The sequence below is a fragment of the Chelonia mydas genome, chromosome 10 (assembly GCF_015237465.2).
Source record: "Chelonia mydas isolate rCheMyd1 chromosome 10, rCheMyd1.pri.v2, whole genome shotgun sequence".
In the NCBI taxonomy this organism is placed as follows: domain Eukaryota; kingdom Metazoa; phylum Chordata; order Testudines; family Cheloniidae; genus Chelonia; species Chelonia mydas.
In genome coordinates, this window is record NC_051250.2 from 43907013 (window position 1) to 43934867 (window position 27855).

The 27855-nt window shown below is 53.9% G+C and overlaps 1 protein-coding gene and 1 long non-coding RNA gene across 8 annotated transcripts; one reads left to right on the plus strand and one right to left on the minus strand.

The window, feature by feature from the left end:
* Positions 1-4: 4 nt before the first annotated feature.
* LOC114018657 lies at positions 5-11282 on the minus strand. 2 transcript variants are annotated; one of them, XR_006284612.1, is made up of 4 exons: positions 7651-11100; positions 4358-7177; positions 2964-3816; positions 5-1598 (listed from the first exon to the last, which is right to left on the minus strand). It is a non-coding gene; the product is annotated as an uncharacterized LOC114018657 (long non-coding RNA). The 2 variants fall into 2 exon arrangements; XR_005227159.2 differs by lacking the exons at positions 5-1598; positions 2964-3816 and having other exon boundaries at positions 4862-7177; positions 7651-11282.
* On the plus strand, positions 10960-27855 carry PATL2 (PAT1 homolog 2). Of its 6 annotated transcripts, none has more exons than XM_037911376.2 (19): positions 10960-11176; positions 13386-13488; positions 13826-14232; positions 14643-14711; positions 16013-16078; positions 17088-17255; positions 17708-17794; positions 19431-19585; positions 20185-20265; positions 21578-21719; positions 22627-22747; positions 22830-22927; positions 23345-23389; positions 24225-24373; positions 24909-25068; positions 25815-25955; positions 26179-26276; positions 26412-26561; positions 27435-27855. In XM_037911376.2, exons 1-19 carry the CDS (start codon positions 11153-11155, stop codon positions 27472-27474), a joined length of 2304 nt encoding a protein of 767 aa, XP_037767304.1. In that variant the 5' UTR covers positions 10960-11152; the 3' UTR covers positions 27475-27855. The 6 variants fall into 6 exon arrangements, with proteins under 6 accessions (XP_037767304.1, XP_043380520.1, XP_043380522.1 ...); XM_043524585.1 differs by having other exon boundaries at positions 10962-11176; positions 17169-17255; XM_043524583.1 differs by having other exon boundaries at positions 11036-11176; positions 17711-17794.

The following is a 27855-nucleotide window of genomic DNA, read 5'->3' on the forward strand; positions in this document are numbered from 1 at the left end:
CATGTTTGTCTGTATTCGCAAAAAGAGAAGGAGTACTTGTGGCACCTTAGAGACTAACCAATTTATTTGAGCATAAGCTTTCATGAGCTACAGCTCACTTCATTGGCTGCATGCAGAGGAAAATACTTGAGGAAAATACTAAGGTGCCACAAGTACTCCTTTTCTTTTTGCTCAAGATAAAGAGTCTCAACACCTCTGTCCCCTCACCTGCCACTACCCCCTTCTCCAGCACCTGCAACTGGGATTTCTGCAAAAACAACTTTTCCTCCCCATGTCCTCAGCCTGCACCCCCACCACCTTACCTAGCTCTGCTTAATCATAGTGCTCACAGCGCTGTGCACAGGTGGTCAGTCTCCTTAGCTGCTTTTACACATGGGGAGATTGAAGCTCTGGCTGGAGCCCTCCTTTAAAACCCCATAAAGGAGCGGTGGTGCCTTTGGTGGTCACAAGTTCAACAGAGCTAGCACACAGCTCTTCCCCAGAGCATCCGTGAGCCAAGGGCCTGTCCATTTTCTGGATCAGGAAGAAGGCCCTGAGCCAATTTAAAACCAGGTTTTTTATCCAAAAATCCTTTCTTTGTCTGAAACAATGAGGAGTCCAGGGGCACCTTAAAGGCTAACAGATTTATTGGGGCATAAGCTTTCATCTGAAGAAGTGGAGTTATCACCCACGAAAACCTATGCCCCAATAAATCTGTTAGCCTTTAAGATGCCACCGACTCCTTGTTGTTTTTGTGGATACAGATTAACACGGTTACCCCTCTGATTCTTTGTCTGGTAGTCCCTGAAGAATCCAGTGTGAACTAGTGTCTGTGCACCTTTCTAGGAGTGTCTTCAAAGGGCTGGTAATAGGAATGACAATATTCCCTCCTACTAGAGAAGGTACATACAATGCCACAACAACACACCAGAACGGCATTTTTAATACAATAGACCCCAAAGGTTTTAAATCTAATTCGTAAGCTTTAACTTCATTCAGTAAAGTTTATCTTAATTCCAGAAGATTTGTCCAGGATATTGTCAGTGTGTCACATCCAACATCCCTACAGTATTTTTACTGTTATATTACTGATAGGCCCACAGACTTAACTCGAGTTTAACTTACTTTGTATCTGGAAATATAAAATAAGATTCATCATTATTGTTCCTATTAACATGGGGGTTTTTATGAAAATTAAATAAGTGTCACATGACACTGAGATAGCTGCTAGCTTCTTCCTGTGTGGTTTACTGGTCGCTTGAGTGTGTGTGTGGTGTGAGGTTTGTCATTCCCTGCAGCACAGAATGTTACCTGTGCACAGAACTGAAAAACAAACAAAACAAAAAGAGAGAAAGAGGCATTCTTAGAAAATAGAGTAACAAAGAACCAGAGTCAGCCCTCAGTTATACCCAAGCAAGCCCCTCGTCAAGGGCATAAGGTCACATGGTTACAAATAAGGGCAGAATTGGGCCCCTGTTTTTGTTCTTGTTTTTTATTTAAATTTATTGGGATTTGCTTTTACCTTAATACATTTTTGGTCCCTCCAAGACTAGCCAAGATCGACCGTTTCAGGGAGTGACCGTTATTTCCTGGTTTCCCTGCTTAGTCACTTCTTTTTCCTAATTGGTGAAGGGGGATGTAAGGTTCATGGCAGAATAATAAAAATTCCCTACTCATCCATTTTTAGTTTCTAGCAGAAAAATTCTGTTCCTTTTGAGGTCATGGTCCATCTGCCTTTACCAGAGCAGCATAGCTTGTTCCCAAACAGCAAGAGTCTCAGATTACAGAGCCTCCCTTTTCCTGGCAACAATCAACATTACAGCCAACTCAATACAAGGCAGCATTTCTCAGGGTAAGCCAGCCCTTCATCTTACTTCTCTATACTTCTCCTCCTTTCACTAAAGAGACCCCTTTTACCAACTCTTATGAACTGATTGAAAGTCTTATCATATTTGGAGTGATGTTTCAAGTGCCAGTCATTGAATATACAAAAATCTCAACTTTTTAATTTTTTAAAGCAAGTTTCTAGCCCTCATGGTTGTGGAGGTAAGTTTGAAAATGTTGCACAAGGCAACGTAAAGGCTCAGAAACCAGAAGCCAAATAAAAAAAACCAAACACACACAACCTACTGTTATTATTTTTTAAAAGTCTTATGATTTTTAGGCCAGTCTAGTTTTCAGCTGACTGACTCATGATTTTTGACCATTTTGGGTTGGCAAAACTATAACAAGCGCCACATACTCCCAATTGGGTCCTGGTGAAAACATAGCTGCCTCCTTTTCACCCACAATTAGAGTACATAAAAACGGCCATACTGAGTCAGACCAAAGGTCCATCTAGCCCAGTATCCTGTCGTCTGACAGCGGCCATTGCCAGGTGCCCAGAGGAAATGAACAGAACACGTAATTATCAAATGATCCATCACCTGCTCCTGTCGCCCATTCCCAGTTTCGGGTGAACAGAGGCTAGGGATACCATCCCTGTCCTCCCTATTCCTGACTAATAGCCATTGATGGACCTGTCCTCCATGAATTTATCTAGTTCTTTTTCAAACCCTGTTATAATCTTGGCCTTCACAACATCCTCTGGCAAGGAGTTCCACAGGACACAGTTGTGCCTTGTTTACCCTGCCTAGACCCCTTTCTTAACGGTTTGAGTTTGATGGGCAGCACCAGAACAATGTTGGCAAGAAGCTATTTTGGTTCCCTAAAAGGGCTGTTCAGCAGTGAACCAATGCCCTAATCTGGTGTTAGGGGAACTGTTCTATGGGAGATACCACTTCAAGTAAAGACATAAAACCAACATCCTGCTCACTTGGACTATTAAGGATCCCCCTATTACTTATCACAAAGGTTAGTGGGTCAGCCAGAGCATCTCAATTAAATTCAAGGCCATTTACATTCTGCCCCATATAATTTCAGTGGGATTGAGAACATGTCATTCTCCTCAGCAATAAAAAAAGAAAAACATAGCAGGAACTCACGAACTGGAAGAGAAATGCAGCAAGCAGAAACCAGCTGCACAGTAGCTACAGCTGCTTGGCTCTGCCAAGCTTAAAGGACCAGATGCAGACAGACATAGTAGGAAAAAGTTCCTATAAGCAAGCAAACTTTGCAGTGGGTAGCATCAATAAGAAGCAATTGCTGGATTCACAGGCACCTAAATATCTTTGTGACTCCCACCCCAGCTTGTCACAGAACATCGTACAGGCTGATGGGATATGCCTGTGAAAAACCCCAAAAAACCTTAGCCAGAGTTATATCAATAGGGAAAAACAAGATATGAATTAAGTGGTTGCTATTAGGGGGTGATTCTGTGTGTTATGCACTGTCACTTTCATTGCATCAGTTCAAGATTGTTCCTTACTTTGTGTTGCATTGTTGTGCGTTGTTACAGAGCTGCAGCATTCCAGCCCAGAGGTAATGATATTTCACTAGGAGATACGGTTGTTCTGTAATGAGGTCATAAGGGCTGCTCCTGCCCCATTGGTATCAATGGGAGCCTTCTCATGGATCTTAACAGTAGCAGGAACAAGCTCATTCCATTTAGGATTTAAGTGCCAATCTCCATATCTGTTACCAATCCCCTCAGCCAGCCAGTCTTCAGCTGGGATTTGCTGCCTTTGGCCCTGATCTTGCAGGCTTTATTCACATGTTGAACTTCATGCACGTAAACAGTCCTAATGACTTCAACAGAATTATTCACATACATAGTCTTCTCTGGCTGCAATAAGGGCCCAGCCCTGCCCTGCCCGTTTGTTCCACAGGCTTAATGCTGTTCAGATGGGGATTCCCAGTGATGATCTCATAGTAAACAACCCTGACTGAAAGGGTTTCCTGTAAAAAGAAACTGAACTGTAACCTCCTGCAAAGGTGATTTTTAGAAAGCAAAAGGAATCTTGTTTATTTGAAATTCAATGAAATGCCTCCCATTCTTCTTCTGAATTATGATCATCTACGATAATTACATCTGTATCTAATGGACCTTTTAGTTCTTGTAAACATGGTCTGTTAAGCTATAGCAGTCACTTTTATACAGAAACATTATAATCATGTGAATATATATTCACACCAGGGGTGTAGCCATGGCCCATCCAATTAGCACTTAGGCCCACCCAAATCTGAGCAAGGCAGTGCTGCCAGATTAGTCTGCAGCATTGCTGTGGTGGGCTCCTCTGAATCGGTGAGTGGCAAGAACCAATGGGATGGAGTAGGGAGCTGGGCCCAGCCTCCTGGGACAGTCCTGTTGGGATCCAGGAAGTGGGCAGGCACACTCTCCAATACCTCCCTGTCCCTCTTCTCTGCACCAGGCCAGGATAGACACTGCTAGCAACCCCACAACACTCCCCCCAGAGTGGTACCTGCCTGCCCTGCATACCTAGAGAGTCCTTCCCCACAAAAATAGGAGCGGGGTCACTGCCACAGAGAGCCACCCTCACACCAAATGCAAACCTCCCAGCACAGACCCTGCATCCCCATGTGGATGTTGGCACAGTTCCTCTGCCACAAGGGGCCCAGGCTGCATCTCACACCCTGTGTTTCCTCCCCGAAGGCTGTAAGTGTACGCAAACACCTGCTTCAGCCAGTTTAGTTTCCTCTGCTTCTTCCCTACCTAAGACCCAGGGGGCTGGACTTGGGGGGCTAGCCCAAGCCACAATGTTCACACTCCTAGCATGAGTCAGTCACTATCCATCCCCCATACACTGAGAACTACCCAAATTTCCACTCCTAGCTGTACCACTGATTCACACAGTGGGTCAGATGTAGCTGAAGGCAAGTGGAGAGGATGCGGACACTTGTGTGTTGCTATGGCAGTGATGACACAAGAACTACCCCACTCTGCCAGCCAGCTGATCAGTGGGAGCAAAGATCCAGAAATAGAAACATTCACCTTACTTTTAATTTCACAGACTTGAAAATCTGCAGAAATAAATTCACTGGGACCATTTCCAGTTCTACAGTCTATACACTCACAAGGCTTGAAAGTGCATTCACCTGTTTGCTAGGATGAGTAGGAAAATTACTCTGCCTGGAACTAACACCAACAGCATCTGCTGGCTCCCTTGACACCTTCGAGGAGCAGTGGGCGCTGTTTGGGGTTCTCTGCTCGGTGTCCCCATCCGGTTCCCTTCATTTAGCCCTGTGACCTCACTCCCATTCCTATTATCTCATTAATTGTCCCCTGCAATTATTTGGAATCCCAGACCTGTAGATCCTCCCCTTAGTCTGGGGGAGATCCTTTAGTAGTGGGTGGGTTTCTGCCTGACCGCCTATCCACCCGCTTTCTGGATCCCAACAGGACTAGCACCAACAGCCTGAAATTGTCAGGACTCTGCTTAGTTTCACTCTCTGCTCAGATTTATATAGGCAGCAGCTGTAACACTCCCTAGAAGGCTGTGATCAGTAACAGAGCCACGCCCCTGTGCCTGATTCTTTCCAGCTGCCTAGCTTGTGAGATCATGGAAACAGGTGTAAATGTTTCCTGCTGATTGGTAGTATTTTACATCTACTTTGGACAGGTGTGAATTACTATGCAAGGTGCAAGGAAGTGGAAAATCAGGATCCCGATCTTGCTGATGTTGGGGTGTAGTCATGGAACATCTCCTGCTTCTCTCGCCTCTCCTATTCCTCCACCCCAGCAGTAGACTGGGTCTCTCTCTCTGCTACAGCACACAGCCTTCTAGCAGCTCCATGAAATTTACAAGACTCTAGTGAGTTTCACAATTACTGCTCAGTATCTCAAAGGTACCAGCTGTGAAACTGATGCTATAGTTGTCAGTTTTACTCTGCCACTAAGGGCTGGTCTACACTAGAAAATTAGGTTGACCCAGTTATGTGGCTAGGAGAGTTAAAAATGCACACCCCGGAGCAACGTAGTTAAGCTGACCTAAGTCCCCATGTAGATAGCACTAGGTTGATGGAAGAATTCTTCTGTTGACCCAGCTACTGCCTCTCAGGGAGGTGGATTACCTACACCAATGAGAGAGCCCCTCCCGTCGGCATAGTGTCTGCACTGAAGCATGGCAGGGGCACAATTGTGCCGCTTTAGCGCTTGGAGTGTAGACAAGCCCTGAGGAATGCTGAAAACCCAAGAAGAGTTGCAGAGGTATAAGGGTCATGGGGAAAACCCATAAAAAATACATGCAGCTGGGGACAAAGGAGAAAAGAGTGGGAAATTGTCCTCTTTCTTGCCCCTTTTCCAGGAGCCAAAAGAGGGAGGAAGTGTGTGCAAGTGGCTGAGAAGGCAGCAAAGCTGGGGCAAGGGAGTGGGAAGAAGTGTGATGTTCTCTCTCCTCTCAGCACCAGGGTTGGGAACCTATAAGCCAAGGGTGATGTGAATAAGGGAGGGGGAAAGAGGTGCTTAATGGGTCCAGGGATAATCTGCCATTGAGAATCACCCACTGCCCCCCCTTCTCAGCAGCGGGGGAGGAGAGGTGCTGCTCTCTGTCATATCGTAAAGCTCTCAGAAACTAAATCTGCCTATTGCATCACACTTAAAGTGAGGGCTTGTCTACACTGGCAAGTTTTGTCAATGAAATTAATGTTGACATGAAAAAAACTGACAAAAGTAAAGTCGCCAAAGTGAGTCTACATTTGCTCCTTCTTTCAACAGATCGTGTCCACATTCGGGGCACCATTGTCGACAGCATAGTATGTATCCCACAGTGCTTGGCAACACCATCTGTCGCTAGGTGTTGTGGGAAGGCGGAAATGGAATGCGGCACGTCCTGGGACGTGCAAAATACCCCGTCATGCACCACTTTGTGTCCCAGCCCTCCAATGGTTTCTGGCTTCCTTTCACGACGTTCTGGCTTTCCCGTCGCGCCGTTTTTCCAACTGTAAGTCTTTGTAGTGCGCACCAGCATCTGCAGTGAGAGAGGATGGATCCCACATTTCTCTCCTATGCGCTGTTAACTCTCATGAGGACATCACGCATGGCAACAGAGTTACTCGCAAAGTTACTGACAGAGGATGAATCGCAGGCACCTGAGTGTGATATGGACAGCAGCAACTTATCAGTGTTTTGGCAGTCACAGAGCAGCTGCATACAGTAGACCGTCACTTTTGGGCTAGGGAAACAAGCACTGATTGGTGGAATCGCGTTGTCATGCAGGTTTGGGATGAAGACCAGTGGGTACAGAACTTTAGGATGAATAAAGCAACCTTCCTGGAGCTATGTGCTGAGCTGGCCCCCGACCTGCGGCGCAAGGACATCAGAATGAGAGCTGCCCTTTCGGTAGAGAAGCGGGCTGCAATCATTGTGTGGAAGCTGGAGAATCGAGACTGCTACAGGACATTGCAAATCAATTTGGAGAGGGGAAATGGTTTGAGCATTGGCCTGCTAAACCCAGGGTTGTGAGTTCAATCCTTGAGGGGGCCATTTAGGGATCTGGGGCAACTATGAGGGATTTGTCCTGCTTTGAGCAGGGGGTTGGACTAGATGACCTCCTGAGGTCCCTTCCAACCCTGATATTCTATGATTCTATGATTCACTCTTGGGGCTGTATTACTCCAAGTGTGCAGGGCAATAAATCGCATCCTGCTGCGGAGGACCGTGACTCTAGGAAATGTGCATAAAATAGTGGATGGCTTTGCAGAGATGGGTTTCCCTAACTGTGGCAAGGCAACTGATGGCACACACATTCCAATTTTAGCGCCAGACCACCTTACCTCAGAATACATCAATAGGAAGAGATACTTCTCCATGGGGTTGTAGGTGCTTGTGGATTACCAGGGGCATTTCATGGACATCAATGCAGGCTGGTCTGGAAAGGTGCATGATGCACGCATCTTCAGGAACAGTGGCCTGTACAGAAAGCTGCAGGCAGGGACTTTCTTTCCCTAAGAGTGGGGGGGGGCGGCACCGGCACTTGAACCATGGCCCCACCCCACCCACGCTGCCCCCAGTTCCTGCCCTCACGCTGCCTCTTCCCCCTTAAGCCTTACCCTTGCACCATTCCACCCTCTCCCCCCATCACTCTCCCTTACAGCTAGTAAAAAGTGGGAGGGAATAGCCCCCTGGCCCCCCCTGTTCCGGCACCCCTGCTCTGCACCAATGGGGTTCTGTGTAGTTGCAGAGGTCTACCTGTGCAAAGTTCATTGCAGGATCGGGGTAATGCATTCCAACCTATCTCATAAACATAATCACCAGTGATACCACATGAAATGTTGAGACTAAGGCAGACCATGCACCCTGATTTGTCTGCAACAAAATCTTTATCATCCTAAACTGATGGGTACCAATCTGATTTACTTGTTAATGTTTGTATTTATTCTGATTGCTATACAAAACAAGAAACGGCTCTGCCATATATTAAACTGTAAGAACAGCAGCTTCTTCTCACACCCCAAACCAAAAACTACCAATCAGAAAATAAAGCCCCAAAATTGCACCCCTCAAACATCCTCTTCCTCCATCACTAGTGGGAGACCATCCACAAGTCCAACCTCTGCAGTCTCCATTGCATTCCTAGATCAGATCCCCGACTGACAAAGTTCAGGGAGATCAGATGCACCAGAGACTCAGCTGTCTCACCACCTTTTCTTAAATAATAATAAAAAATGGAAGACTGGATTCCAGACAATAATTGTCAGCATCAAGTGATGGTTGCTTGAACCATAGCTGCATTTGCCAGATATGGAATCCCTGAAAGGATTCTGTCTGCAAATGAGTCAATACGCTTCAAAGGAATTTCTTGTATTTACCAAACATGACATGACATTTTAAACATGTTTAAACATATTTAAACACACCCCAAGAGTCTGTATTATCCATAAAGCACCAGTGTTGCTGATTAAACAGCTGACCACATGTTGGATAACAGTCCCCTCCTTAGTCTACTTGAGTTTCCTGGTACTCTTACTAAAATTGAATGTTTTGCTCACCTGACACAAGAGATTTACCAAAATCTGGCTGTGCTTCTGTGGCCAGAAAGCAGCGCGCTTAGCAAAGGACTTCTGGTCAGTGGCCATTGCAAATGCAGAAGAAGGTTCACTGTGTCTGCAGCTCAGAAGTCAGAATAAAATGGGAGAGTTAAGCACTGATCTGTTGGTGAACAAAGGGGGTTGCCTCTGTTGTGTAGGAGTCATTTGGTGACTGGTGGGATAGAAGGGACAAAGAACACTGGCCCTTAGGACTGTGGGATAGGATTGGCAGACTCCCAGGGCTTGATTCCGGCATTGCTGTGTCCATGCTGCACAACGATAGGGCTTGAACCCTGGTCCTAGCTGGTCTTGGGCTGGGATCCTCCACCCCTGTGGGGTCCTAGGACCCTTGGTCCAAGTCTGAGCCCAAGAGATTTGTGTATAGACAGAAGGGTACGGGGGTAGAGTTTGAATCTGAGTCTGATCTTACATTGCAGTGTAGACATACCATTACCGACAAGTCTGTTATCTCTGATATATTAAAATATCTCAGATGCTATGGTGATTACACTTGGTAACTGGTGACTTATTTTTAAACACTGGTCACTGGTTTAAACTCTGCCCAGCTGGTGAGTCCTTCCTTAACACTGCCCTCTGCAGATAAAGAGCTGAAACCTGAAGCAGTGAATACAAGCCAGATTCAAGCTTAGATAACAAAAGCTGCAGTACTATTGGAGGAGTTCTGCTGCATCTTTCCTCCTCCAGTTCTACATGAGTCATTCTCCACTGGTCCCATCTCCTGCAGAAGTTTAATAATCAGTATAGCTTGGGGCAGACAAAGATGCCAAATACTACTCAGCCTCAGGGGTATTAAATGACAAAATGTATTTTCATGTTGTGATTTAGATCCACAGTGTGCGTATTTTATTCTACCAATGGTATTTCTAGGAATATCATCTCTTTCTACAAAATTGGCTATGGTTATCTGGGTGAGAACTTTTAATTTTTTGTTTTGTGGTAATGCCTAGGAGTCTGAGTCACAGGCCAGGACCCCATTGTGCTAGGTGTGGTACAAACACAGAACAAATAGACAGTCCCTGCCCCCAAAGAGCTACAGTCTACATATAAGACAAGAGGTGAATACAGGCAGTTAGATGGGGGAGGCACAAGGGACCAATATGGTTGGTTGAATCCTGCTTCACCAGTTAAACCTTGGTTTTACATGTGAGCAGATTAGAACCAACAGAAGAGACCCCCCAACTCAGTGTGTGTGTGCTGAGATGTTGGGTTCTGAATTGTAACTAGCTGAGTGACAATGGAAGTCAGTTGCTTAAGGATCTGAGCCAGCACCAACAGAAACATGTTCCTGGGATCACGTGGCCAGCCCTGAGCCTGCCAGCTGCTGTGTGTGCAAGGCAGGAGAGTGACTGCTGGAAAGCACCCCACCCTGAGGGTGAGTTTCCTCACTGCAGCTGAACTGGAGGCGATCATGGGTGCAGCCGCTGCCACTCTCATGACAGCAGAAGCCCCCAATCCAGTGCTTAATTTGTAATGAAAGCAGTGGCAGCGCTCAAGCAATTTGTTTACATTCATAACTGATGCAGCAAGCCCAGAGGTGCTGTGGCTATGAACTGCCAAGCCCAGAGGTGCTGGGGCTCAGCCCTGGCACAAATTAGGCACTGATCCAACCCTGACTGCTGCTCATACCCCAGTGCTGCGGGCACCCAGAGTCCCACTGATAGAGACCCCCTAGAACCTGGCGTTTCCAAAGCCTGGGGTCAACAGACAAAGTGCCCCACTACAGGGGCCCAGGGCCCAGCCACGCACTGTGGCCAGTGCAACTCTGGAGCCCCCGGAAGAAGTACCGCTGGGGCCAGCACTGCATCAGACCCCACCCTGGCTCTCCATGCAGCCAAGCCGGGGAAGGGGTCCGCGGGAGCTCTGGGGCTGCACGTGCACCGCCCACCTGCGAGGAGCCAGGGCAGAGCCTAATGCACAGGCTGGAGTGCCCGCCCCCCTCGGGGAACCCGGACTGCACCACTACACAGAGCCGGCGCGGGGGGGGAATGGGAGCCCCTGGCCGGTGACACCGCCGAGAGGGGCTACAGGTGAGGCAGCGCAGACCTCACACTTACACAGGTGTACCTTCCTGCCTACTCGACTGCACGCCGCCATCTTGTGAGGCTGAGAGCGCTCCGCGCATGCGCAGTGGCGCAGCCTCGCTCCCCTTGCCTCTGCCCTTCAAAAGCCGCCAGGCGGCCGGAGCCCGGCCCCATAGAGGGAAATCGCGGTGGGTGGGGACGGTGCAATGGCAGAGAGTAATGAGCTGGCTGTAAGTGTTCTCTACTGCCGCCCCGGTTCTTCCCCCACCCTAGGAGCCCAGAGTCTCCTGCTTTGGGGGCGTCTGGGGCAGGGGAGGGCTCCCTCTGTGTAGTGCGAGGACAGGACATCCCCTCCTGGACAGCTGCCCTGCCCCGCCCCAGCCCCACCTGTAGCCCCCTGGCCCGCCTGGCAGTCACCCCTTGGCCTGCTGCAGCTGCTCTGCCCCTTGGCTCTGCCCCTCGGCCCGCAGGCGCCTGGCTGTGCAGGGAAGGGGGCTGTTACCAGCCACCAGGCTCGGGGCAACTGCTGGCCCTGGCAAGTGCCCCAGGCAGGAGAGCAGCGAGGCTCGTGGGTGGGGAACTCCCAGCTGGGGCAGAGCTGCTCCCCTTGGCCCTAGGCAGGTCCCCTGATGCGGTGCTGAGTCAAGTGCTCATCCATGCCCAGCCACTGGATGGGGCTTCTTGGGCTATGGCTGTGTAGCCCCAGATGACAGGTGTGACTTGGCCCTCAGTGGCTCCAGCCCTGCTCTGACTGGTCAGGTCAGTATCTTGGTCCCCTCGTGGGATGTCTGTCCTGATGTCTAGTCTGGAGTTTGCTTTTCCTAGCTCATAGCCTGGTCCTTGGTTTTGCTTCTCAGCCTTTCCCAGACTAAGGCTGCTTGTCCCTGTTTAGAGCCTAATGGTATGAAGCCAAAGGGCTTCTTCATGGTGCTGAGCCAGAGTCCTCTCAGCTCCTTTTCATGTCCTACAGATTCAGCTACTGCTTCTGTGAGGCTGGTTCTCAAATCCACACCCTCTCCTCCTTCGTCCAAACTCCTCTTTCTAGTTGCCTCTTGGGCACTCCTCTAGGATGTCCCACCGCTACTTCCTCCTCATCAGGACAGAGCTTCTTACTGTTCCCCTATCAGGCAGCTTCACACCTCTCCCCATCCCCCAGGCCTGTGATTTGGGCAGCCTCTTGGCTCTTCTCCCCTATATCCAGCCTCTTGCTAGAGCCTGTCTCCTGTCTAATGTCCCCCTTTCCCTGCTGTCCTCACAGCTAAACCCCTTCTTTTTGTAGTGGTCACTTCTTGCCTTTATCACAGTAACATCCTCTCTGGCCTTCCCTCTTCCGCTTCCTGGAGTCTAGCAAAAATGCTGCTGCTGAAGATCCTTTGTTCTGCTGTTGCTCAAACTACATCACTCCCTCTATTGGCTCCCTGGTTCACTGCATCAGATTTGCACACCACCTGCTCTGTGCCCAATATCAGTGGGGCTGCGTCTGACCCCCTTGTTGGATTCATCTCGGCCCCTTGACCAATATAAGTTCTGCAGAATCTCCACTTTCATTTTAAGAAAAACTTCTTGCCCTCATGGTTGCCAAGCAAGCCTTCTAAATGGGACTTGAGCAAGACCAATGCACAATTGTCCCCGAGTCGGTAGACAGTGTTAGCTTTGAGGAGCATGAACTCCCCCCATTAATATCAGTGGGGCAATAACTCTTAAACCTACCAGTGATACTTTGAGAGCTAGCTTTTCACGTAGTGCAGATGCAGCACTGGGCTCCTAATTTGTGCAAGTACAGCAGTTGTGTGTACAAACTGAGGAACTGCATGTACCAATGGCCAGTTCAGCAAAAGGACAGACATAGCCTTGTTTCTAACAGCTCTGGCATTGCTTTTCCACTCAGTGACATGCTGTGTGCAACAGGTGCTTTACCGGCTGAGACCCTGGTCCTCCAACTTGTACCATGTGGGTGGATCCTGTGCCCACACAGAAATCTCTTAAAGTCCACATGGATTCTCTGAGTCGCTGAAATAAGTTGTAGGCTCGGAGCTTCTCAGTTAAGTGCTGCTGAAGCAGGCTAAACATCCCATTGATTTCAGTGGAGCAGCTGAGAGATTAAAAACTGGTAGATTAAAAACTGGTAGACTAAGTTGCCATCACCCTTCCAGCTAGTGCCTTGGAGGTGCCGGGGTCTGGGGTTAGCAGTAGGGGCTGTCAGAGATCTCTAAATACCTGCTGTTAGCCAGCAGGACATGCCCCATCTGGGGCTTGGCTAGAGGGAGATCTTTGTCTATACCGTGGCATTAGTTCAGTACCCCTTCTTTGGCTGGGGGAGGAGGTGGGTGCTCATCCCCCTCTCTGGCTTGGGGCAGGTCAGGATGTTTGTCTTTCCTTACTAGCTGGCTCCCAGAAGGGGAAGGAATGCCCTACTCCCCATCTCGCTCTGTCTCCTAGATCCTAGAAGACTACCTTCTGGCAGAAGATGCTCCTTTGCTGGAAGAAATGGCGGAGGAAGATGAGGAGATTGACCTGTACAATGAAATGACATTTGGGTTAGGTAGGGCTTGGAGGCAGCAGGAGAGGATGAGCAGAATTTGGAAAGAGTGGGCAGTGGGGAACACGAAGGTTGGGCAGCTGGAGTGTGACTTGGGCTTGTTGGGAGGTGTTGACGGCTGGGGCTTGGGAGTATCACTTATGGGAGAGATCCCACACCTGGGGAGTTGCTCTCTGGAGCAAGAGGCTCAAAGGTCAATTTCCCAGCATCTAGCTCCCCCCTGTTGGTCCGGGCAGCATCTCCCCCAGTTCAGACTGGGCAGCATCACAGGCAGTGGAGCTGCTGTGCAATCCCCCAGCTCCCTGCCCCTGACTGGAACCCTCCTTTCTTTCCTCCAAAGATCGAGACTCCATGGAAGAGGAAGTGGCAAAAGCCCCGGCTCCTCCAGATAAAGGCCCCGAGCTGAGTCTTGTGGGCAAAAATGAGGCTGCGGTGGTGGCAGCGGTAGCGGTGGAGGATGAGGATGAGTACAAGGCCACTGAGCAGCCTGGCCTGGGGGCAGAAGAGGAGCAGCCCATGCTGGAGGAGATGGAAGAGGCAGGGGAAGAAGGTGAGGCAGAGCCTGGGGCTCGGCATGATGACTTTGCTGACATGGAGGAGGAGATAGGGATAGATGAACATGAGGAGGAAGAGGAGGAGGAGGAGGAAGAAGAGGAGCAGCAGCAGCATGATGAGGACAATGAGGAGCAGAATGATTTGGGAGACCCAGCAGTGATGAGAGCTGTGCACAGCAAGCCCACGCTGGAGGTGAGACAGGCAGGGGGGCTCCAGAAGGGCATGTGGGTTTTGTCCTTTCTCCATGAGTGTCTGGGGAGTGGTGCTGTTTCCTCCCAGCTCTCTGGGCAGGGGGTCCCTCCCTCCCATACGCAGCAGGAGTCTCCCCATTAACTTCAGCAGCCCCTGCGAACTGGGAAGATACCAACTGAGGTGGTGAGGGGGTCTGCTGGGATATGGCCATGTGCATTGCCCCTTCCTCTCACTAATCCCAGGGTCAGCCATTCTGGGACTGAGGACAGATCCCCCCATGCTGGCAGTGAGTGATTCCCCACTCTCCCTGGGGGCAAGTCCCCTTTCCTCTCCCCCAGGTCCAGAGGGAGGCAGGGAAGCTGAATTCTCCAGATCCCAGGGAACGAGTGCAATTTTTCTGTCCCCTGCAGAGCCTGGACTCAGCAGTTCTCGACAGCAGGATCGGCTCCACCTGGGGAGAGTTCGAGGGCGATGACTTGGTAAGAGTGAGGTCACCTCCCCCTGCCTGACCTGGTTCATGCCTGTCCCCTTCCCTGGAGTGCTGCTGGCGGGGGGGGATGGGAGGAGCTGGGGGCTCCCCCACAACCAGTGCTCCTGCACCTCACAGCATCTCCTCTAGGGAGGGGGCTGGGACTGGAGCAATGGGTAGCTTCAGTTGATGTCCCTGTACCTGCAGCACCCACTGCTGGAAGAGACTGGGGTGAGTGGCTGGGAGCTCCTCTGATAGTTGTAGCTCCTACAGCACCTCCTGCTGGAAGAGGCGAGGCCTGGAGTAGCTGTAGGTTCACCCACAGTGCTTATAAGCCAGGGGTCTCAAACACCCGGCCCACGGGCCACATGTGGCCTGTGGAGTTATTTGCTGCAGCCTGCCAAGCTCACCGCCCTTCCCCACCCCGAGTTATTTTCTGCTGCTGCCAAGCTCCCCTCACCTGCCGCCCCCTCCCCCGCCAGTGTGCCGTGTCCCCGCTCCTCTGCCTACCTCCAGGCGCTTCCCGCTGCCAAACAGCTGTTTGGCGCTTAGCGCTTTCCAGGAGGGAGTGGGGGAGGAACGGGGAGCTGTGTGCTTAGGGTGACCAGATGCTAAATACAAAATATCGGGACTGCCGCAGGGGGTGCGCCTTTTCAATTGTTACGCTCACCCGCCATGTTCGATGGTGAGAAACAAATCTTGCCAGTGAAGAAAGAAGTACCCACCGCCGAAGTGCTGTCGAAGACCCGGACGTGCTGGGTGAGTGTAACAATTGAAAAAGCGCTCCCCCCGCCTGTCACTGCTGCTTAAGGGGGGGGAAAAAAAAGATGTACCCAAGACAAAATATCAGGACAAATGGCGTCCCGACCATACTTTGGTCGGGACGCTGGATGAACTGCTCAATATCGTGACAGTCCCAATTTTATTGGGATGTCTGGTCACCCTATGTGCGCTCAGGGGACCAGTCGGAGAAGATGCAGGGCAGGAGCCGTGATTTGGGGAAGGGGTTGGAATAGGGGCAGGGAGGGGGCAGAGTTGGGGTGGGGACTTTGGGGAAGGGGTTGGAATGGGGGCGGGGAAGGGGTGGGAAGAGGTGGAGTGGGGGTGGAGGGGGGCTTTTGTATCTTTATATGTAAAGGTGTCAGTAATGTGGCCCTCCTGGTGATTTGAGTTTGACATCCCTGTTCTAAGCTGTTCTCTGCTGCGCCTCCTGCTGGTAGATGCTGGGACTAGAGCTGTTCTTTTCTTCCTGCTCCCTCCACCTTTGCTCAGTGGATCTTTCCCTCAAGTCTAACTCCCAGTCCCTTTCAGATGGCTGGAGATTCATGTGCATGGACCTCGTCCCCAAGCAGCATCCTGTCGCGCCACATGCTGGAGGTGAGCACCGCCCTTTGCCTTCTCCCTGTATCCAGAAGAGGGCATCACTGGGCACTGTGAGCATGGTACCATCCAATGCTCTGGAGCCATCAGGCTGCCTAGGATGGAGGTCTCCTCCTCCTCCCCAACCTCCCGAACATCTGTGGGTCCAGAGCCCAAACCAAAGGGCTTGCTGAGTTTCAGGCAGGGGCTGGTACATGGGACTGATGGATATGGTGGGGGACTGTCCCAAGGGTGGGTGGGAGCTGGCATGGCCTGTGGGCAGAGGGCTCTTTGAGGCTGAAGGTGCTGTAGGAACATGGAAGTGTTCCAGTCCTGGCGGCAGATGGAGAATGGGCTTTGGTGGCCCCGAAGGAGTTTGGAGGCATGGAAGAGGCTCCTCTGGCCCATCCCCCTGAGGTGGGGTTGGTGCAAAGTCTTGTGGGAGAAGGGACTGGCCCTGCAGAGCTCCTGTGCCCTGCTAGAGCCAAGCTGATGCTGTGGTGGAATTTGGAAGCTCTGTGGGGTGGGCATATCCCCAGCTGCAGAGCTCCTTGTGGGCACAGGAAATCCAGCCAGCCCTCTGGGGAGCGTATCAGCTCCACAATCCCTCTAGCAGCTACACAGCTGGAGCTGCCCGTGCCCATACACAGAGCTCGCCCGTAGTCCCGCTCCATTGTGACTCCAAACCCCAGGGCTGGCTGGCTGGCTTTCTGGCCTACAGGCAGGTATATGCAACTGCTTTCTGAAGCAGGGATTGTCCAGCCATGCGCCCACCCAGGCTCACATGGGCCTGGCCTAGGGGTGACCCTGGGAATGTCGGCCCTGTCTCACTGCTGATCCCTTTAGTGAGCGCTCCCAGATCCCTGGGATTGTGGGGGGCTCAAGGGCCCATCTCACCTGGTTTGGGTGCAGGCAGTGCTAGCTGAAATCAGTCCTTGGGGCTGCCAGGGTTGTCACTCTCCCTCCAGCAGTGGCCCGGTATACCCTGGGGTACAGCGGAAAGGCTCTCTCTTTGTCTCTCCTGTAGGACAAAGCCATTCTCCAGGCATTGGACAGGGGCCCCCCCATGTCGCATATGAACCTGGACTTCCTTGTTTCCCCAGCGCAGAGGGGATACCTGGGCTCCCCTGGACTCAAGCGCCCAGACTTCAGAATGATGTCCCCGAAATCCTTCCCTCAGCGCTTTATGCGGCAGGTAAAGTGACCTCCCACCTTCTGCCTCTGCCTTCTGCCCTTCATTCCCCTGCTCCTGTGTCCCTGCTATTCCTCTGTTGGTTCTCTCCGCCCTGTGACACTTCTGGGTCGCTCTGCCCCATGCTGAGCCAGCCAGTGCTCTGGTCCATCCTCACAGCAGTGCTGCTCCAACAGTGTCTGTCTCGCATGTGCTATTTACACCATTGATGCTGAATGCAGCAGGGCAAGCTGCAGGGCAGGGCCTGATGCTGGCCCAGTCTGTTAGCCTGCCACAGCCCTGCTTCCAGTATCAGAGGGGTAGCCATGTTAGTCTGTATCCACAAAAACAACGAGGAGTCCGGTGGCACCTTAAAGACTAACAGATTTATTTGGGTATACCCAAATAAATCTGTTAGTCTTTAAGGTGCCACCGGACTCCTGCTTCCAGTAACATTCCTGTCTCCTGTCCTGCAGCAGTCTCCCATGATGCCCCGCTCCATGGCCTCCTCTCGACCGTACACGCCGCCACGCAGAGCCTCGCCTCTCTTCACCCCCAATCAGGTAGCACCCCAAGCTGCTTCCTCCCTCCCAGCCCAGGACCTCTCAGGAAGCTTTGGCCATTCCAATCTGCACCTGTACATGCGTCAGGAGCTGCTGGAGCTGATCAGCCCATCTCCCACTGCGGCAGCGCCAGAGAGTTTGGGGAAGGTGTCAAGGCCTATTGACCTGGTTGCTAGCACAGCTCTATGCTGGGGGGAGGGAGGGTGTTTCTTCTGAGCAAGCCCTAGCCCAAGGAATCTTTCTGCCCTGAAATGGCAGGATCAGCCCTTGTGACTTCATCCTGGTCAGTGTCACTGCAGGTGCAGCTGTCTGGTCCTTCTTAGTAACTTCATAAGCTATTCTCCTCCAGCAGGCAGTTCCACAGGTGGTTACATAAAGAATCACTTCCTTCATCCATCTCAAATGCTCTGCCTTTTAATTCCAAGTGCCCTTTTCTGTTGTCTCATGGGGAAAGGAAATAGTCCTCTGCAGAGCTGTTCTCTTACAGACGTCTCGTCTCTTCTTTCTAAACAGCGTAGCCATCCTCAGTGTCTCCTCCTCTGGGATCCTGCCCCCACCCCCTGACACATTCTCACTCTTGAGGGTGTTTCTCTGGAGCCATAGCCCTTGTCCCCTGTGCCTCACTCAGTCCTGCTGCTCCCTGTTGGATGAGGTGGGCAGCACCAAGCACAATACATAGTGGAGGAGCTAGAGGGTGGCCTGGGGTGTATCGTGTGGAGAGGTCGCTCTAGGCCTCAGCCAAAGCCCCACCTTCAGTTCCAGCCATCATGCTTTGGAAAAGCCAGACTGGGGTGAGGTTGACAGCTGAGCTGCAGGGGTAAGCAAAGGCGTGAGAAGTGAGAGCCCTGGGTACGTTCAGCCTAGAGAGATGACGGGCCCTGCAGACCAACAGGGAGATTAGAGAACAGCATGGACAGGGCAAGCAGGGACAGGCTGAACCAGCAGCAGGACACAGGGCAAGAAGAGTATGTCTTTAGGAGCCATTCAGGGCCTGGAACTGGGCCCCACATTGGGCACAATTACCCCTGGAGTATGGGTGGAAGGGGATCAGACTGGATCCCTGGAGCCCACTAATAGGTCACCCGACTCCTCCCCTGACCATCTCTGCTGGCTTGGCAGCATGATGCTGAAGTCCCAGCTATGGTCTGTGTAATGGGACTGAGGACAGGATCCCACCGGGGCCTCGAGGAACAGCTGGGAGCAGGAATTTTCAGACCTGATGGGCAACTAGGGCAATGTCTCTGTCAGTCAGTCAGTAGGGGGTGCTGTCCACATGCCATCCTTCCTGACTGGAGATGGACCTGCAACAAAACTCCTCCCATGCAGCACTGGGCACTTCCTGGCCATGCCTGGCAGTTGTGGGGGAGAGGGGTGAAGGAGCTCCGTGCTGCCATGCAGCCCGTGCCGCTCTCATCAGCATGCAGCAGGGTGAAGAGGACGAGGCAGCTCCACTACAGCATGCGGGGGGGCAGGGAGGAGCCAGCATCTCTGGCCATGGGGCATTCCACTTCTCCCTAGTGCCAGATGAATGAAAGAGCCCCACATCCATCCTGGGCCTTCAAGGGCTCCTGGGTCTCTTAGTTAGGGGAAGGGGATGCTCTGGTTCTGGAAACCTAACCCTTCTCTCCTCTTTCAGAGCTCGGGGTATGTGTCTCCGACCCCCTTTAGGCCCATGTCACGCAACATCAGCACCCCAATGCAGCCCCTGGCTATGCACTTTGGCCCCATGTCTCCCTCTCTGGAGCCCCCTCTCTTCTTCAGTCCGCCAGCCGGCTGCCAGCTGAAGTTCAGGTACCATGGAAGGGGGCAGGATCCCTGTGACCCAGGGCTCCAGCCTTTCTGATCTCCACACTGATTGTGGGGGCAGGGAGGGCGGCTTTCCCTGCGAACTCCACAAACCGGGCTTGGGCCCAAGTCTGGTGACTGAGGTTGGATTATATAGCTGGTGCATGCTCTGAAATTGGAGCTGGGCGCCAGGGCCCCTACCAGAGCGTGGCTAAGGAGGCATGGTGGCCTGTGAACCCCAAAGAGATTTGAGGTTCCATGTTGCAGCCCTTGCACCTTATGGCTAAGGATTCTGCGGGGTAGGAATAGAACTGGTGCTGCTGCTCCTTAATTAGCCAGCAGGCTGGCTGGGACATTCCCCTGGATCCTCCAGGAATGGGCCCAGGTCACCCACAGGGCAGTCGGGGGAAGAGACAAGGCACCATCTTGCAGGGTCCCTTGCAGCTCCATATGCAGAGCCCCCAACTCTGGAAGGCAGTGGCCAGCCCTGAGTCTGGCCTGGTGTCAGCTCCCCGCCCCTTTGCCCCCAGGCATCTTCATTACCATATCCTCTATCAGCCCTTCCTGCTGCTGGTCTCATCCCCGCCACCTGCCTTTCATTGCAGTGTGCCCAGTCACATGACCCAGCTGCACCCTCAGCATCAGCGGATCCTGAATCAGCGGCAGCAGCGAGGGCAGGCGCAGAGGTGAGCTGGGGGGGCGGGCAAGGAGGAAAGAGAGACTGGGGGCTCCTGTAAGGAGTTTGGGAGGCACAGCTGGCACGTGGTGAGATTGGCACAGACCTGAGCCTGGCACCCTGGTGCTCTTAGCTGTGTGGGTGCAACTTGCTGACGGGGTCCAGATGTTTCACTCCAGGCTACTCCCTGCTCTCTTGAGGTTGCGGTGCCTTTCCAGGGCTTCCCCTGGAGCTTTTTCAGCTAGGGACCTGGGGGGCAGCTGAGCCCCCCAGGAGATGGCACTAGGCTGTGAGTGCCATGCCCAGGGCGAGGAAGCTTGAGATGTCTCCCTCTGAATGTTTGTGCCTGTGCCCTGCTGTGATCCTGGTCATGTGTAGGGGTTTATGGAGCCCCAGGCTGGCTCACTGTGATCTGGGCCGGGGTTTGTGTATAGGGGATTACGGAGCCCCAGGTTGGCTCACTGTGCTCCATGGTCTGCAGTTGGCATAGAGCATAGCAGTGGCCTGAGCAGCTGGGGCCCTGTGATCTGTCCCAGGCTCTGTGCACCTGCTGCCTGTAAAGGGGCACCTTGCCCCTAATGTGGCACCAGTCGGGGGGTATCTGGCAGTGCCTGCTCTGGATCCCCCTGCCTTCCAGACCTCCACCCAGCTGGGGACCTGCCCTGGTGCTGGGGTAACTCTCAGTCCCTGGGGCCCTGGTGCTCCCCACATATCGGTTCCTCAGCCCCAGTCTCCCCGTGCTCCTCCCTCCATGTACATTGCTGGAAATACTTCCACTGGAGGGGTGTGGCCTGGCCTTCCCCAGGTTGGGCTGAGGCCCAGGCAGATCTGCTGAGGGTGCTGCGTGGGCAGGGGGACTCAGGTGTGAGAAGCAGCTGGAGAGAGGGCCAGCTCTATATGAGCGGGGGCTCTGCCCATGATTTCTCACCCCTACCCCCCCCGGCACTGCTCCGGGATGAAGGAGCTGACCCACCTGGGGGGAGGTCAAGAGGGGGTTGGCCTGTGCCAGGTGAGCAGCACAGGGGCTGGAGGGGGAGCAGCCAGCAGAATCATCTCAACCAGAGGACCTTTCACCTCCTTGTGCTCAGTGCCCTCCCACCCATCCCAGAGGCCCTTAGGCTCCCCACATATTGGTTCCTCTCTTGCTAGGCCTTCCCAGGGCCTGCGTAGTCCCCCTGCTACCACCCACATCTCCAGGCAGAAGCCAGATATGAGCCCATTAATTGATGGGGGGTTGCCCAATGGGAGTAGCTGGTTGCCGCAGGTGTTCCCCAGGCGGAGTCCCCAGGGAGTAATGCTGGGGGGTGACTCCTGCCCTGCAGCATCTCCCCCAGGAAGGCATGGTCCCTGAAGACAGATCCCTATTCTGGGCTCATGACACGCAAGGAGAAGGATTGGGTGATCAAGGTGCAGATGATGCAGTTGCAGAGTGAGAATCCTCACCTGGATGACTACTATTACCAGGTGAGTGGTGGAGTGGGGGTGGCAGGGCCCATCCAATGCCTCCTCTCCCTAGAGTGGGCAGAGACCTCCCTGGCTGGGTGGGGCTTGGGTTTCCCCCACAGCTTCAGCTGGGCAGACCCCACTATCCCCAGGCTGCTCCCCAGCCAGGTCAGTTCTGCCCCACAGGATCCACCATTGCACAGCTCTGCCCCAGCTGTTGGAGTGGAGGAGGGTGCTTGTGCCCTGTCCTGATGCTGGCCATTCCCGGAGCATGGGGCCTGGTGAGGAGGATGCAGAGGGGCAGCCAGGAGCCCTGGACTGAGAGTGGAGGCAGGAGAATTAGACTGGTCAGATTGGCCCCTCCTGGTGCAGAAACCCACTTGTGGCAGATGGACCAATTAAACTGCTCCCCACCCCAGCAGAGGAGCCCCAGGGCTGATGTTGGACTGGGTGGAGCCCTTCCCCCGCTTTGGGCCACTGCAATGCATCGGATGAAGTGAGCTGTAGTTCACAAAAGCTTATGCTCAAATAAATTTTCGGCTCTGAGGTGCCACAAGTCCTCCTTTTCTTTTTGCAAGGGCATCATAACCTTTGAGAAGGGGGCGGGGGGTAAAACCGAAGTGCCCCCTCCCTCTCCGGGGCTGGCTGCTGCAGTGGTGAGCCAGCTGCCCTCTTCTGGTGCCACAGAAGCCCCTAGTGGGCAAAAGGTGTAATTGCATCACCACCCCAGCAGAATCTGTTATTCTGCAGGGGACATGAATTCAGGTCTCATGTTTCTTTTGTTAAAAAGTTGTGGGGGGAGGGGCATAGACCCTTAGTCCCCTGGTGCCAGTGGCCACGGCTACTGCAGCGCGCTCAGCCCCATAGCAGGCCTGTGCCTGGCCTGCTGCCTTCTCTCACAACTGTTTTGCCGTCCTGTCCTTCACAGGCCTATTACCACAGGCTGGAGCGGAAGCAGGCCGAGGAGGAGCTACTTGGAGGGCGCAACAAGCAGGAGCCCCCTAAGCTGGTCACACCGTACATCCAGAAGATGGAGATCTATGATTCTGGTAAGGATGAGGGGAAGGGCACTGCCTGAGGCAGGCAGAAGGGGCCTTGGGTGGGTTCTCAGCATGTCTGCCTCTCTTTCAGTGGTGCGGATTGCAGGCTCGCTGGGCCAGGTTGCTGTGTCCACATGTTACAGCCCCCGCAGGGCCATCGACGCTGTGCACCACGCCCTGCAGGAGGAGGTATGTATGGGGCGGCCATGCTCCCCGAGCCTGCCCTGGCCCTCTCTGCAGCCACTCAGTGGGAGCTTTCTCAGCTGCCTTAAAGCTTCCTGGAGGAGATTGGGACCCCTGCCCCCTTCTGTAGCTGCTCTAGCTAGTGAGTCTCCAACACCCATGGCTCTGGCTCTGTCACTGGTGAGATTAGCCCGGCACTGGGGATGGGGCAAGTAGCTGGGTCAGGTGGGGTCAGCACCTGGGCTTCACGCAGCTTGACAGGGGCCCTTTGAAGTGCTCCCCATGTGGGTTGCTCAGTGTCCTGCTGCCATGACATCTGATCAAGCCTGGTAGTAGCTTGAGCAGAGAACTGTGGCCTGGAGACCGCTGTGTCTTGCAGTGGCTGTAACTGGTTGTCTTCCCTTCTCCCCTCTGGATCTGAAGGCTGCGGGGAACCAGCGACTTCGGGCGCTGCACAGAATCGAGAAGGTGAGAGGGCGCCTTGGGCACCGCCATGGCTTCAGGGCAAGACGTTTCCCCTCAGCTGATGTGCTGGGGGGAACAAGGGCAGGGGAATGGCAGTGATGGAAGGCGGGTTCATTAGAAGCTGGATATCGACTCCCTCCAACTTCTGCAAGCCCTGTGTGGCCTGGAACTTGGCATGTCCAGCATCTCAGGGCAGAGATGCTTGTGGGGAGGGTTTTGAGAGACGAGTCCGACAGCATCTCAGGGCAAAGCCGGGGGATGTTCTGTGGAAGATCCCAGCTTGCGTGTGGCTTTGGTGCAGACATGCCTGCTCTGCCATATTCATCTGCCTCCTTGAGCCTAGGGCACGGGGCTATTCTGAAGAAGGTCAGATAGTCAGTATGTTAGAAGCTGTGGACCGTGGATCTCTGGCTTCTCTGAGTCCCCTGCAGAGTTCACAAGTCCATAAGAAGCTATGTATTAGAGCTAGTCCAGGAGACCCAAGTGGCTGAGTGAGCACCCCTGGCTGATGGAGGTCCTGGATCCCTGCAGTGAGGGTGGGGTGAGACTTACCTGAGGGTCGCAGGTCCCTCCCCAACTCCGATGGGCAGTCTCTGTTGTACGTAGGAGCTGTGGCTGGGATCTCTTGAGATGTCCTAGCTGCTTGTGTCTCACAGCGAGGCTCCTTGTCACAGGCCAAGTGCTGGGGGAGGAATATAGAGTGTAGGGCTACTGTCTATCCAGAGAGGCTCATATGGGATCTCATTATTCCTCCCCCTTCATATCTACTGGGGCTCATATGGGATCTCATTATTCCTTCCCCCCTGCCCACCTACTAGCTTCTCTCCTGCTTCCCCAGATGTTCCTGCAGCTGCTGGAAGTGGAGGAGACTCAGCGAAAGATGAGCCTGCTCCCTGAAGAGCAGCACCCTCGTTTCCATGAGAAGAAGAGCCATGAAGTGGGTCGCATCTACCAGGCCCTGAAGATCAGGGCATGCGACAGTGAGGAGTGAGTTTGCTGGTGCACATTTGTGCACTGTCTCTGCACGGCTGGCCCTGGAGAAGGGGGCAGAGGGGCCATCTGGGGAGGGTGGCAGGTACCAGCCCCATGGCGAAGTACGCCCCTCAGCCAAGGAGATGCTGTTAGAACAGCAGATCTCTTGGGCAAGATGGGAACGCCCTGTTCCCTGTCACCTGGCACTGGTGAGTTTGGGAATCAGATACATTCCTGTTTGCAAACTCAGTGCTTCACATCCAGCTGTGCCACATCAAACACTCTGGGGCTAAGCCAGCTACCCACCTGATGGGAGCCAGATCCCCTGCTAGACACTGGGGCCCTGTGCTGCCTTCTCCTGGCGGCTACTTCCTTCCCACATCCAAGCCATGCAGGATCCTGTTAAAACTCCCCTGCTGGAGGCACAGGCCTCTGCTTGTAACCCCAGGTCCCCACTTCCCTGGCAGCACTTCCCGCTGCCAGTGGAGTAAGGGTAGATGGGAGGGTGCTGGGTCCTGTGGGGTCTGGGCAGCTCAGGGATCTCCCACAGGGAGGCGGAAGACGAGTTCCTGCAGGTCCTATGTGTGCGGAAAGGGAAGAAACTGACCGCGCGGCTGCTGCCGCACCTGGCACGGGAGCAGGCGGAGAAGATCCTGGTCACTGTCACCCGCCACCTGCCTTTCCTCATGAGGAAGGACGTGCTGGATGAGGTAATGGCCTGCTGTGGATAGGGAGAGGCTGGCCCCAGGTTGGGGCACCATTTCTCCCCCTCCCCCATATCACTCCCCTGGGGCAGAGCAGGGAATTTGCCCTCCGCATGCAATCCAAACTGGGCCCTAGATCCTAGAGGGGCCATTCTGCAGGCACCAGGTACTGATGAACTGGAGGGAGCTCAGGAGAAGGCCTCGACCATTGTAGGAAACTGGGGAATGAGAGAGGGTTGGCATGAGGCAGAAGGGTCTGCCTGGGCAGTGTGTCTAAGGCTGGGATCCAAGTGCCTGGCATGGGTGAGGGATACAGGGTTATAACTAGGGCAATGGGGAGAAGCTGGGAAAGCGGGGATGTAGCCAGGGCTGCAGGGAAAGTCCTGGCTGGGCATGGCCAGGCTGTGGCCTAGTCTGCAGATTGTGGTGCTGGCGGGTCCCTTGTTCGACTGGTCCGGGGAATAGACTGTAGGGTGCAATCCTGCCCTGGCCCCAGGCCTATGGCTGGAGGATCTGTGGTGTGTGGGCCCTGCTTCTGGGCTGGGAGGGGGGCACTTTGTTTACACCTGCAGCCGCCCACATGCACTTTCCTGTTTCAGTTGGGAGGGGCAGGTCTCCTGGCCCCGGGGAGCACTCGATAGCGCTCCCCAGTGTCCCCTGTAGGGAGTAGGGGTTGAGCCCACCTGTATGGTGTTGGGTCTGGGGGCTGGCTTTAACCTTGCTGTCTCCCCTCTCCCCATGCTGGTGTTTAGTCCCTGCCTGTCCTGTATGGCCCCCTCAGCGAGATGGTGGGCCGGATGACCTTCAGCGAGCTCATTGAGGTCCTGCAGGAGCTGACCAGGCCGCTGGCCGGCTCCACCGAGCTGCCGCTCACCATGACCTTTAAGAATCAGGTGTGTGGGGCTGGGTAGGGCAGGAAGCGGGGTCCAGAAGGGCCTCTGGGAGGGGAAGCCAGTGAGCTCAGCGCTGCCCTGGAGGATGAGATTCTGCACCCCTCTCCAGGCACTCTGGGGTGGGTGCTGGGCCCAGCGGAGGGCACACTCCCTCCTCGGGCTGGGCCTGGCCTGGCTGTGGCTGCCGTTTCTAACCCATGGCCACTCCTGTGCTTCCCCGCAGTTCGGGATCTCGCTCCTGTACGCCCTGCTGAGTCACGGCGAGAGGCTGCTCTCCTCCGACATGCCACTGGAGCCACACAGCGGGGACTTCGAGAAGTGGTGAGGGGCCACAGGGAGGGATTTGGCCCAGGCAGCTCCCTGTGGGGAAGGGTCTCTGGGTAGCACACAGCATGCTGTGTTGACTAGCACCGGGGGGGAGCAGCCAGGCGCTCACTGGTGGGTTTGTCTCCCCAGGACGGACACAGTGTTCCTGGTTGCCAGGGAGCTGTCCCAAGTGCCCAAGACCGCCCTGGTGGAGCCTCTCTTCCTCCCCAGCAACCTCCTCTCTTTGTTCTGCCGCTACCTGGACAAGCAGACCATCCACCACCTGGAGGCCAAGATGGAGTGAGTGCTGGTCTCCTGTGCTGCGCTGTGGGGCTCCTGGGGCACTGGCTGTGGCCAGGCTGTAGTAGCTGTCGTGCTGACCAGTGCCCATGGCTGCCCACAGAAGGCGTGCCAGAGCTGCCTGGGGCAGTCACTGGCTTCCCCTGGGCTGTTGAGGCAGGAAGGGATGTAGCTCTCCTGTCAGGAACACAAGCCAGGCAGAGCCCTTTCGAAGTGGGAAAGAGATGAAGGGTAACACTGCTAGGTAGGCCTTCAGGCCTTTTGGGCCTGGATCCTCTGGAAGGTGCCTGGTATTGTGGCTGTCTGAGCTTTGCCCGTTCAGGCTGCCCAGTAACCTCCCAGCGTGGTAGCAGGAATGTGAGGGGTGGGCAAGCATTGGCCCAGCCCAGGAGCCTTTTGGAGCCCTGTGAGTGGCTTGTGGCTTGGCCAGGCTGTCAGCATTACACAGCCATCCCGGTGCCCTGGGACATCCTGGCTCCTCCTACACCAGGGCAGCTCCTTGGTCCAGTCATTTCAAGTGACTGGTTTGTTGTCTGTCTTCCCTGGTGGGGGCTGCCTGGCATCTGCTGCGAGGGAGTCGTCACATGCAGAGGGGCCAGGCATGTTCCTGTAACACATGCTGATGGTACCAAGCAAGAGGCCCTTGTAGCAGCATAGCTCTGTCCTGTACCAGACGTGGTCTGGGCCGGGGAAAGGGGAAATGACTCCCCGGTGGCAGGTGGTCTGTGACAGTAACATTAGCTGGGGATGAAGCGAGAGCAGCCGCTGAATGCTGCCAACCCAGAACAGTGGGCATTAGAGCATGGGGCCTGCAGGGGCCATATCCCAGCTGGTGCATTAGCCCATTCCTAATAGGCTGGTCTTGCCCTGCAGGTGCTCCCCTCTGCCCTCGGAGGCTGCCATGCCATGCTGAGACCTCCCAGCCCCGGGAAAGTGGATGAGACCAGCTTCCTGGGCAGCAGTGCCCATCTTTTCTGAGACGCACAAGCAGGGGGCATCACCTTGTGACTTTGTTTCCAAATCAGACACTATCCCCGGCACAAGGGGACTTCGTGTTTTTTGCCCCAGCACCGGGAGGAGCAAGACTCAGGGTCTGATCACAGCCCTCTCCAGCGCTGGTGTCTGGGGGCACAGCACAAGGGACACCGGGTAACTTATTTGGGCCTCGCCCCGCAGAGGCAAGCACTGGAGCACAGCGGGCACAAGGCAGATCTGTACAGTGGGCACGGGGAGCACCTGGTGGCGGGCGATTGAGGTTGACTGTGTACAGCACTCGCTAAAATAAAGGCGATTA